At 38.0% G+C, this 10,882-nt stretch overlaps 2 protein-coding genes across 2 annotated transcripts; both read left to right on the forward strand.

Annotated features, from left to right (window-relative positions):
* Positions 1 to 1,332: 1,332 nt before the first annotated feature.
* On the forward strand, positions 1,333 to 5,226 carry LOC140773824 (temperature-induced lipocalin-1-like). The gene is made up of 2 exons (XM_073116583.1): positions 1,333 to 1,958; positions 4,757 to 5,226. The coding sequence occupies exons 1-2, from the start codon at positions 1,584 to 1,586 to the stop codon at positions 4,940 to 4,942; spliced, it is 561 nt and encodes a 186-aa protein (XP_072972684.1). The 5' UTR covers positions 1,333 to 1,583; the 3' UTR covers positions 4,943 to 5,226.
* Positions 5,227 to 5,738: 512 nt separating this feature from the next.
* On the forward strand, positions 5,739 to 10,483 carry LOC140774796 (uncharacterized). The gene is made up of 3 exons (XM_073117923.1): positions 5,739 to 6,173; positions 8,436 to 8,459; positions 9,992 to 10,483. The coding sequence occupies exons 1-3, from the start codon at positions 5,975 to 5,977 to the stop codon at positions 10,291 to 10,293; spliced, it is 525 nt and encodes a 174-aa protein (XP_072974024.1). The 5' UTR covers positions 5,739 to 5,974; the 3' UTR covers positions 10,294 to 10,483.
* The last annotated feature ends 399 nt before the right edge of the window (positions 10,484 to 10,882 follow it).

Consider the following 10,882-nt stretch of genomic DNA (forward strand, 5'->3'; position numbering starts at 1 on the left):
ACTCAATCACTGAATGCTGGCCTTAAGCATTCATAATATTTAAGAGAGATTTTAGAGATGAAACTGAGTTGTCTTTGGGAAAATAAAGTTATCCCGGAAGGAACAGAGCAATCACAGTCGGGGTCACCGGGTTCGTTGGGATTTAATGTGACCTAAGAGACTATGTATATATAAAGACGAAAGTCGTTTAATTGTAGGCAGGAGTCAGACAATTTCATCAACTTCCTTCAAAGGGTTGCCATCTTATCCTTATATTTCAATCAAAGCATGAGTTACAAACACAAAAAAGAAATGGTTTCATGGTTTAGAGATATAATTAACATCCTCCACAATTGATGATGAACATTGACCTCCGATGTGTTGGTTTTTTCGGCTAGTGAACTCGTAGGAAAATTCTTAACATATGCACACAAAAATAAGGTGTTCGGATGATCTTTTTAAAGGGAAAAAAGATTCCATAGGGTACCTCTTTTTTTGAGGAAAATAAAATTGAGGTCAGACCTCTTTTATCTTCTCTCATTCTCTCCCTTACTTTATCTCTCACACTCGCTTCCCCTATATATCTCCCCTGCCTCTTCTACTCTTATTACTCTCTTTCCACTCCCCACCACCAGTCCACCAATAGCTCCTCTTTTCTTTTGAGAAATGATTGATTCTGCTCGTGTAAAAGCTTTTTTTTTTTTACTCTCGAAATTGACTATATTCTTAACACCCTTCCTTTTAGATTTGAAATATTTTAATAGGCTTAAGTGAATTTGAATTAAATAGGTAGGGACTATACTTACCCTGTATCAACTTGATCTACAGCTTTATCACAATGTAACAAAAGATTCACGTCTTCGATACTTGCAAGCCCAATCCACGATTGCAATAGATATTGAATATTCAATCCATCGTTCAACATCAGTCGGTAGCATTGATCTCGCCCAATAAGATGCTGACCCCTACGATCACCTTTCACCGTAGTCAAAGAATAGATAGAGACACTTAGGAATAAAATAGAGCACGAATAGGTATATCATTGATCACAAATTTAATAAGAATTATTCTCCTCGATTGGGAGAGGATGGCATTCTACCTGGCACACTTGCCCTTAACCTTTGAAAAGATGTTGTCCAAGAATCAAATGATATTATCAAAGTGTCAAAAACCTGGGCTTAACCTGCCCTAAATAAGGATAGGACCTCTGAGACACATTTAACGCCCCATCTAAGGTCTGCTCTAGAACTGGACTGGCCCACTTTGGGAACAAAGAATTCTTTAGTTGCACTTTTCTCATTCCCAAGTGTTGAAATTCCTATGGAATTGTTTCTATCTTGAACCCTAATAAGCCGTAGAGATTTTCGATTTTAAGACATCAAGACAGGCACCAAAGTTTTCATTCCTACTGGTTGAAAATCCTATCTAACATTTTCCGCAACTTACCCAAACATCCACGCTATGATACGCGGCGCTCAACAGTCCTCGATCCCCCTTTTCCCCACCACTACCTTATCTACTCCTCTCCCTTTACCGCCATCCATCCTAAGGACCAAGACCTAAACCCCCAATTCGTTCCGACGCTCAGCTCCTAACCCGTAGCCATGGCCAAGGACAAGGAAATGACCGTCGTGAAAGGCCTCGACGTGGATCGCTACATGGGCCGGTGGTACGAGATCGCGTCTTTCCCCTCCACCTTCCAGCCACGCAACGGCGTCAACACGCGCGCCACCTACGCGCTCAAACCGGACGGCACGATAAGCGTGCTGAATGAGACGTGGAGCGACGGGAAGCGCGGGTACATCGAGGGCTCGGCGTACAAAGCCGATCCCGCCAGCGACGAGGCCAAGCTCAAGGTCAAGTTCTACGTCCCGCCGTTCTTGCCCATCTTTCCCGTGGTCGGTGACTACTGGGTGCTCTACATCGATGAGGACTACCACTATGCGCTTATTGGGCAGCCTTCAAGAAAGTATCTTTGGGTACGTGACAATTAAAGAATTGCTTTTATTTTTATTTTTATTTTTTGATTTAAGTTTGTAAGGCGTATTAATGATGCACGGGGCATGTTTGAGGAATTAACTGTGTGGAATTGATAGGTACTCTATAGAATTGGATGTGGTTTCATTAAATTAGAGGGTAGGACATTGAAAAAAAGGGAATCCGTCACTGGCCTAGGCATTCTCATGTTGGTTATAGAGATCTTTACAAGGTTTTTTTTAATGAGTTAGCATCCAGATTTGCCTGTAGTGGTCCCCGTATAGGTTGAGACGGTACTTTGTCTATGAACCAAATCTTTTATTATCTGGAATAATAGGTATTCTTCCTAGTTAGTACTATACAAATTCGAAGAACTAGAAATCTTGATAAAGATTTTGGTTATGACTTGAACTGTTAGTCGAGTTTTCTTATTGGATGTTTTAAGAAACAGAAATTAAAAAGAAAATCTGTCCGAGTAACTAGGAAAGTAGAGATTAGATGTCATGGGTGAGTGGAGGTTTTTTTTTTTAAAAAAAAATATTATAATCCTTAATGGAAAGCTTGTACTCTTTTAAAATATAAAATATAAAAATTATCATATAAAAATTATCATTCTCTAATAGCTTAAGCGTTACTGGAACAACAATAAATAATAAGTATCAAACCTAGAGGACATACAAAATCTAAATAAATTATAAGCATATATTAGAAAAGAGCCTCAAATTAATATACCAACTTTTATATCTTTGTGCAAATAGAATGAATTAACCACAATCAAAAGTAAGCAAACAAGTCACAATCAAAAGTAAGCAAACAAGTCACAATCAAAGACAGTCAATTTACATGGAAAACCTTCCAATGTGAGGGAAAAACAACAAGACATAAGTCCACCATCAATAATAATGGGCTTATAGAATTTTTCTCTAAGCAAAACTTCAAGAATCACCTACTTGGGTCATAACAAAAAGAAACAACTAATAAGAGAATTAATGCTTGATAAGAGAATGAGAACAATTTCACCAAAGATAATGGATTTGACAAGGTTCTTTTCCCTCGAGAATGATTTGACCATGACCTTCACCTCCTTCCTTGAAATGGATTCCATATGCTCTCCAAGAAAACCCATATCCTTTTCTTTCAAAAACTCTTTCTTCATTTTTCTGATTAGAATAAAATCCTAGCGCTTTTTTTCTTTTATTTAATTTTTACTTAAGTGGGTGGGTCCCACTCATGTGAGGTGGCATGCCCAACCCAACAATTGTCGAACTAGAGCTTCATGGCGACCATCATGGATTTTGAAGCAGAGTAGCAAGATCGACTTTGCAAAAAAACTAATAGGAGATAAATAATGAAAGATAATGGCTTGACACTTTACAGCTACCAAATCCATCTCCAACTTCTAACCTCCGGAGTGGAGGGGGGAAGCTCATCATTCCCTTCCTAAGGCACAAGCTCCTTGCAAGCGGAATAGCCACAAAAATCCCAACACCACTGTAAAACCTCGCAGCACTCGAATCAGCCAAGTCTATTACCACAGACAAATAAGGGATAGCACAGGGGCAGAAGCACCGATTCCACCATGGCTTTGAGCCTCACCGTGAGGAGTGCCATATCGTCAACGCACCCTCTCACCAGAGAGAGGTAGCTTGAGAAGGAGAGCACTCCATACTGTCGCACCTCACCAAATGGTCAAGCGAGAAGCGTCGTAGGGGGAGGGGAGAGAAGCCTAAGGCTATGTCGGAACAGTCGCCAACACTGAAAAAGAAAGAAAAGGGGGAAGAAGAGAAGAGAAGAAACACCCATTTATGGGGGAGACAACCCTAAAATGAAAAGAAAGGAAAAACCAACTTTGAGACTGCTTAGCTGGCACGGTGCAAGAGAGAGGGAAAAGGGGATGAAAAAAAAAACCCTCAATAAGCACCGTCTTGTCATGAGAATGAGAGAAGAGGGCAAAGATTCTCCATTGAGGAAATGGATGTAGAACTTTAAATGGTGCACTATTGCATGAAAAAGGATTAACAATTTCAGAAATACGTAAGACAACCGAAGCTTTGTGACTTGATATTGAAATTCCGGGTTGCTATAAGTAATCATAAAGATAGATGCAAAAAAATCTTTTTGGCAAACCATATTATATGTCTCCACGTACATCATCTCTTGTTTAAAAACTGAAATTTGAAAATTATGGTGATGCAAAGGGTGGTCAGTGGTTGTTGTTCTTATTGTCTCTAGATTCAGGAAGTTCAAGGCATTATATATCTGTTTTTTTATTATCTGTCAAAAGTAAATATAAACCCTGAAGGTTGCGTGCATGATATATTTGGCAGATACACTAACTCAAATTCATCATGCTCTAGGCTATTGTTACATAAGTACTCTCTCTAGGCTCTTGTTACATAAGTACTTTCTTCCTGCAACACTGACCAAGAATTACATAATAGTACCATCTCATGCAATACTGGCTAAGAGAAATGTATTATGCTAGTTTGTTAATAAATTATGTTTTATATGCTTGGGATATATATAACAAAATTAAGATTGTAGATATATTTATTTTCAGAATTCACCGTCCATATTGATGGATGTACTGAGAATTGAATAACCCTCATGGGATAAACATTCTTCGGGAATTTCACTGCTCTGCATGGTTTATAATTAAAAACTCTTGGTAATCGTTTATTTGGCAAAATTTGAAGAATATTAAATCCCCTCTGGCACAATAATCTCATCCTTTTGTTCTTATTATGGATGAGACTTCTAACTTTGTTAATGTGTTATGATTCTTTGGTTGCATCCATAGATACTATGCAGGCAAACCCACATGGATGAAGAGGTGTACAGCAAGTTGTTGGAGAAAGCAAAAGAAGAAGGTTATGATGTGACAAAGCTCCACAGGACACCGCAGGCTGACCCTCCACCGGAGAGCGACGCCGGCCCCAAAGACACCAAGGGGATTTGGTGGTTCAAATCCCTCTTCGGCAAATAAATATGTTTGGTATCTTTTTGGACAAATGGATGATAATGTTGCAGTCGGGCTTTCCTCTGTAGTGTTGATACAACAAGCAAGTTTAATTGTAGGTTTTGGGTTTTGTGTGCTTCTATGTTTGTTTGCAGATTTGTAAATTTGTTCATCTCATGTACTCCGCCCACCCCCGTGGGGAATTTTAGCATATCTACCTTTATTATTGTGAAATCCTCCTATTTTATGTATCATTCATACATTTTGCAAAATGAACACCTATCTATAGGTCTGTTATTATGCGAGGATTCTATATTTCTGAAAAAATTAGATCTGTTTATGTCTGTTAAGACTATTTTATAACGCATGATGATATTTCATTAAGATCTAAAACGAACGAGCTTAATACACATAATTCTAGAGAGCTAATTGCAATAGAGAGGTCGAGGGCTGGGAGGAGCATCGAAAGATATTCAGAAGATAAAGTAAACAGTTTTTGTGAAACTCGTAGAAAAAGGAGGCAGTCAATTTGAGGTGTCAATGCCTAGTGCACTCAAGAGGTCAAAGGTCTAATTTTAGAAATAAGTTCTCGGACTCTAAACTCCGGATTGAACTGTATATAAGTAACGCAGGTGATCGTATGCGAAAACCTTCTATTACCTACCAAACGAAGAAGAGGATATTTAGTGGAGTGACTTCACACACACCCAGTCACCAGCCTCCACCGTCGGTATGCGCAGAAACGACGGATTTTTGGAGTTATCTCGCCCTCACGGGGCGTGGCTGAAGCTGTAGTAGTTACTTTAGAAAGATAAAAAAAAGCAATGAGACCCAGTTGCAAATAACTTTTACTCGCGCTCCTACGAGGAGTTCTCCAAAAATAAATAGATCACTCGTGTTTAAATTCTCGGGCCCACCATCGGTCATCTTAACCAATCGTTTTGCAAAATTCCAGCGGCACTCCACTTTCCTGTTTCAACTCTTGCTAACGACCGTGAACAACACCAGAGCTCACACGCAGTGCCAAGGCGGGTGCGATCAGATCCATCTCGAACAGAGATGTCGCGGCGATCGGGTGCGTGCGTGAGATGCTGCTTGGTTGTCTTGGCGGTGACCTCGGCGCTGTGCGTCTCGGGCCCAGCTCTTTACTGGAGGTACAAGAAGGGTTTCGCGGGGACGGGGAGGAGCCGCTCCGCCACATGCGCCCCTTGCATATGCGACTGCCCTCCTCCCCTCTCCCTCCACAACATCGCCCCTGGTCATCTCTCCCTCTCTTGCTTTTGCTCTTCTTTTTCTTTGGTATCGGCTGATATTTCTAGATGAAATCGTGATATTTGTGGGTTAGGGAGTTGGTTTAGGAAAACCATTTCGTTTGATTTCTTAACTTGATCTGCGCCGTAGGGTTGGTTACTTGGTTTTCGGATGAGGGAGGGAGTTGTTAGACATTTGCGGGAGGATATGGAGCTATTCGTTTATCGTTATAGAAGGTAGGAATGGACAACTAATTACAAGGGTAAAACTATTTTGCCTGGCTTCAAATGGATGTGGGAGTTAGCATAGTAATGATTTGGGTAGAGCTTATAGTATAAAAACGGCTTATTACTTCTATTAAAAAATTGTCTTCTTTTATGATAGGTTGTCTCTACTAGAATCTCAAATGTTTCACCTAACTCCTTTTAGTATGAACTCAAGAGACTATCTTGTTTTAGATTTAACTCTCATAAATACAATTCATGCATTTGTTTAAGGCACGGAAAAGGAGCAAATGCTGATGGTTGACTATGTGGGCCACCTTCATGTGAACAACAACCATTTTAGCGGCTTTTTAGGGAAAAAAATTGGAATCATATTTTGAAGATGGGCGTGCATCTAGATTCCTAGTTAGTCTGGTGTAATCCCCAATAATTGCTTGAAATCCTTTGTATGTATGGAGATCTGGTTCTGACAGAATTGATCTCTTTTATTGCGTCCACTGAAAATGCAGGTTGTTGTTCACATCCAGAGAAAAGGAGGCTTTTCTGTACCTCTAGTAATGCTGCAAAAATGTGTATCTAGGAGGAAATTCTCATAGTAAAGTGCAGATTAGTTTCTTAGGAAATTTGGACACTCCATATTCTCTTGTTGTACTCATGTTGGATACTTAGATACCATATTAGATATGATACTAGTCAGATACTTTTGGATCCATATCGGATACTTCATTAAAGTATCCAATTTTTTAAAAATAAGATTAATGTTGTGGATACTTCTGGGTAGATACTTTTTGGACACTTTCAAGATTTCTATCAATATAAGTCAAATTGAAGGAACTTATTATCTTTCATTTCTTACTAGATTTAGAAGGTTTCTCACTGCGATTTTTCTTCTTTGTTTAATGATCATGAAATCATGTTACAATGGTCAATTTCTTTTGGTGGATATATTGAATTCGCTTGTTTATCTTATAACTCAATTAGTAATATATTATGTAATATACCAAACCTTTATTATGGATGGTAGTTCTTTTATTGGATAAATTGGAGGTCTTCTCATATAAGTGTGCAACAATTATATATAATTTCTCAATTAAGAAAATGCAAGTACATAAGTTCACTAATATATATGTGTAGACATAATTATATACATATACAAGCTATGTATTCTAAGCGCGTCATATGCTTATTTTTCAAGATTTACTGTATTAGCATATCGTATCCTGTATCTATGTCCATGCTTCAAATGGGAGCTCACTGGCTCAAAACTCTGTTAGGTTAGGTCAGCCATTTGATTGCTGCTTTACCAAGCTAATCACAATACGAGGTTCTTATAAGAGCTGCAGATTCAGATGAACACAGAGAATTGGAAGAGTATACTTGAGATATCTTATTTTTGGCATTTCATGAATGGCGTTTAGTAAAGCTAACAATCATGTGTATTGTAGATCTTGAGTCCAGTAATCGTGTGTGATGCAGTTAATGGACTTGCTGTGGCTTCTAGTTAGTTTATTCTTTAATGATTTTCAACTCAAGTAAGTTAACAATGGGAATTTGTTCCTCTTTTGTTCTTTTAATCCACTTTCCAGTTGTATGTTTAGTAGGGTTGTCACCTACAAGAGGGTTTTGGAGAAGATCTATGATGATCATGTCTAAGTAGGGTTATGGCCTTGTTGTGTTCTTACCCATCCTCAAGCTTAGGGTTTGTGGTGTGTTAGGGATATTTAATGTCTGAAGCTGAAGGCACTGGGCAATTAAGTAGTTTATAGTGACTGAGGAATACAAGCTTCATATCTATCATTTTTTCTATTTTGTAACCTATATTCTACTTCTAAACTTGGCATATATTGCATAAAACATGTTCTCAGCTAGCTCTCTGGATAACAAACTTCTATAGCTAAAATTCTTCTTGTACAACTGCTGATTTATTTGCTCTTTTTGGGGTAGTCAATACGACAATGACAATGGATATCTTCAATTCTGTAGCTAATGATGCTTCCATTGCATTTTAATGATTACTAACAATTTTGCATTATCTTCTTTTGTAGGATTGATCAACCTCTCAATTATAGGTTTGCATCCTTCCTTCTAGTGGTTTTGTCGTTGAGTATTTATGTTTCTGTATCTGTGTTTACCATGTAATGTTTCTGATTTTGCTGATGCATTTGACAGTTGAGCTTCTCTATGCTACAAATGCATGTCACATCAATTAATAAAACAGAGTAGCATAGTTAAAAGAAAGGTTATATGGTTTCATATATTTTATCCTTCCAATTTTCTGCCTTTTAGTTCTGTATAATCTTCCGCGAGTTAAGTAGAAACTGCATCTACAGTTTGTTGGAAACTTCCTCTCAAAGGAACAAAAGACAATTTTTTTTCCAACCAAGTTATTTTAGCTATATGTGGGACGGTTAATACGTTGTTTCTTGTAATCTAGTGATGTTCTCTTCTTAAACTATTAACATTTCATTTCTAGTGTATATGTGGCAAAAATCAGTAGTCATTTGTAAGCGAAGGATGGAGGACGCAACTTCATGACAGGTTGTAACATGTGGAAAAAACCAGTAACAGGTTCTAATAATTGGTTCTTTTAGCTGCATGAAATTTTGAAACAGTAAAACTGGGATAATAAAGTTTTCTTGCTTTTCTTTGGGACCTGTTGAATAACCTCTGATATTTAAACAGTGCTTCAAAATGCATTATGCAGATCAATAGAACCGATCCCATAAGTGTAACATTTTCGACTTTGAATAGGCAAGATCGGTACTACCTAGACTGCATGATATATGAATATGAAATCTCTATTCAAATAGCTTCCCTATCCACTTATCAACTACCATTGGGGCTTTACTTTCTTCCCATAACATTGGGTCTTTGCTGTGATAATTTAACTGATGTCTGTTGTCAAAGAGAGCTCTATGAAGCATAGACACCTTGTAACAAGCACCTTGGTGAGCTTATGAAGCAGGACATCTGATAGCAAGCACCTTAGTACTTTTGGAAGTTCGATTCTTGTGAAGCATGGACACATTTAGGTCAAAGAATATCTCTGATACATTGAACACAACCTATCTTGAAAATCAAAGCAATAGTAGTTACCTACTTACCTCAATGTATTTATGCATGTTTTTGCACTTATAATAGTTTGCACCTTTTATTTCAAAAATAATGTTTATAGTGATGTAGCTGTGTAATCAAGTTTATTCGTTGCCAAAAAAGTAAACATTCACAAGAAAAGCATTTCAAGATTAATTATTTAAATGCTAACTGATATGCAAGAAGAATGCATACTAGCGCCATGCCACTAACCATAAGATATTCTTATCTGAGATGCCGAAGAAATGCAATTGCGGAAGTAGCAGTAAATGTGCATGCAGAATGGAAATTAATTAAAATATTGGAAGAGTAGAGGCTTACTGATATATTGTCATTGGTCCTCCGACAAATATTGTCCTTTTGTAGTCCTTATAAAACCTTTGATGATGTTTAGGCTGTAATTTTGAAAGGACAAATTTGTTTTATTAATTTGTATTTACGCTGTGTCATGAATCGTTAGGTTTGTTTGCTTCGTGAATGTGGCAATAAGCATGATCTTTCATGGCAGATTGTGGCAAACATGATCTTGAGCTCAACAAAGAGATGGAGAAGCAGTTTGTGGATCTTCTTTCAGAGGAACTGAAGCTACAAGAGGTTATTGCCGAGGAGCACACCCACCACATTAATACCACCCTCTTGGGAGCCAAAAGATTAGCTTCACAGTACCAAAAAGAGGCTGAGAAGTGCAATGCTGCGACCGAGACCTGCGAGGAGGCTAGGGAGCGAGCTGAGGCAGCCTTGATCAAGGAGAAAAAGATAACTGCACTCTGGGAACGAAGGGCTCGCCAGTTTGGCTGGCGAGGTTCATGAGCCTTATTTATTTTACTTTTTAGCTCTACCTAATGCTCCTGACTACCATTTAGAAATGCTGTCATGGCAATCTGATCCATTTGTAATGTCTGTCGAATTTTTCCAAAGATTTCTGAAAAGAGAAAGTTAGTTTGATTCTCTTGAAAACTATGTATAGCCTAACTGAAGCTGAAGTACCTTACTTCCTACGATGTAAAAGGTGTTAATAGGCTTATTTGCTGCATAATACATCGGCTATATGTGGGGACTTGGGTTGAATGAATGAACTGTTACTAGGTTACACCTAAAATGAGTACATAAATGTTTGGTCACGCAATCTGTAACTTTACTGATACTTCTCTCAAAAATCCGTCTTGTTTCCACCACAAGCTAGAATTGTATTGACAGAAAAACATTTTAAAATTTAGCATTGATGTTGAATTTGCTGGATTTTATATGAAAAATGCCAAAAGTTGCTGGATTTTTATATGATTTCTGTAACTGGACAAAATCCATCTACTTGATGATGAATTTGCCTAGTTTTAATTTGCTCAATGCATATGGTCTTTAATTTATCAAATGCTCTTCAAAAGCTAAGACTTAACTGGAT

This window comes from Typha angustifolia, chromosome 13, assembly GCF_048772165.1.
Source record: "Typha angustifolia cultivar Huaian chromosome 13, ASM4877216v1, whole genome shotgun sequence".
In the NCBI taxonomy this organism is placed as follows: Eukaryota; Viridiplantae; Streptophyta; class Magnoliopsida; order Poales; family Typhaceae; genus Typha; species Typha angustifolia.

What these genes read in the sequence shown, in the direction of transcription:
- LOC140773824 (XM_073116583.1), top strand. Translation starts at nt 1,584, where the DNA reads ATGGCCAAGGACAAGGAAATGACCGTCGTGAAAGGCCTCGACGTGGAT. An exon ending in CTTCAAGAAAGTATCTTTGG is followed by an intron (nt 1,959 to 4,756) that starts GTACGTGACAAT and finishes TTGCATCCATAG; the next exon opens with ATACTATGCAGGCAAACCCA.
- LOC140774796 (XM_073117923.1), top strand. Translation starts at nt 5,975, where the DNA reads ATGTCGCGGCGATCGGGTGCGTGCGTGAGATGCTGCTTGGTTGTCTTG. An exon ending in CCTCCACAACATCGCCCCTG is followed by an intron (nt 6,174 to 8,435) that starts GTCATCTCTCCC and finishes CTTCTTTTGTAG; the next exon opens with GATTGATCAACCTCTCAATT. An exon ending in GATCAACCTCTCAATTATAG is followed by an intron (nt 8,460 to 9,991) that starts GTTTGCATCCTT and finishes CTTTCATGGCAG; the next exon opens with ATTGTGGCAAACATGATCTT.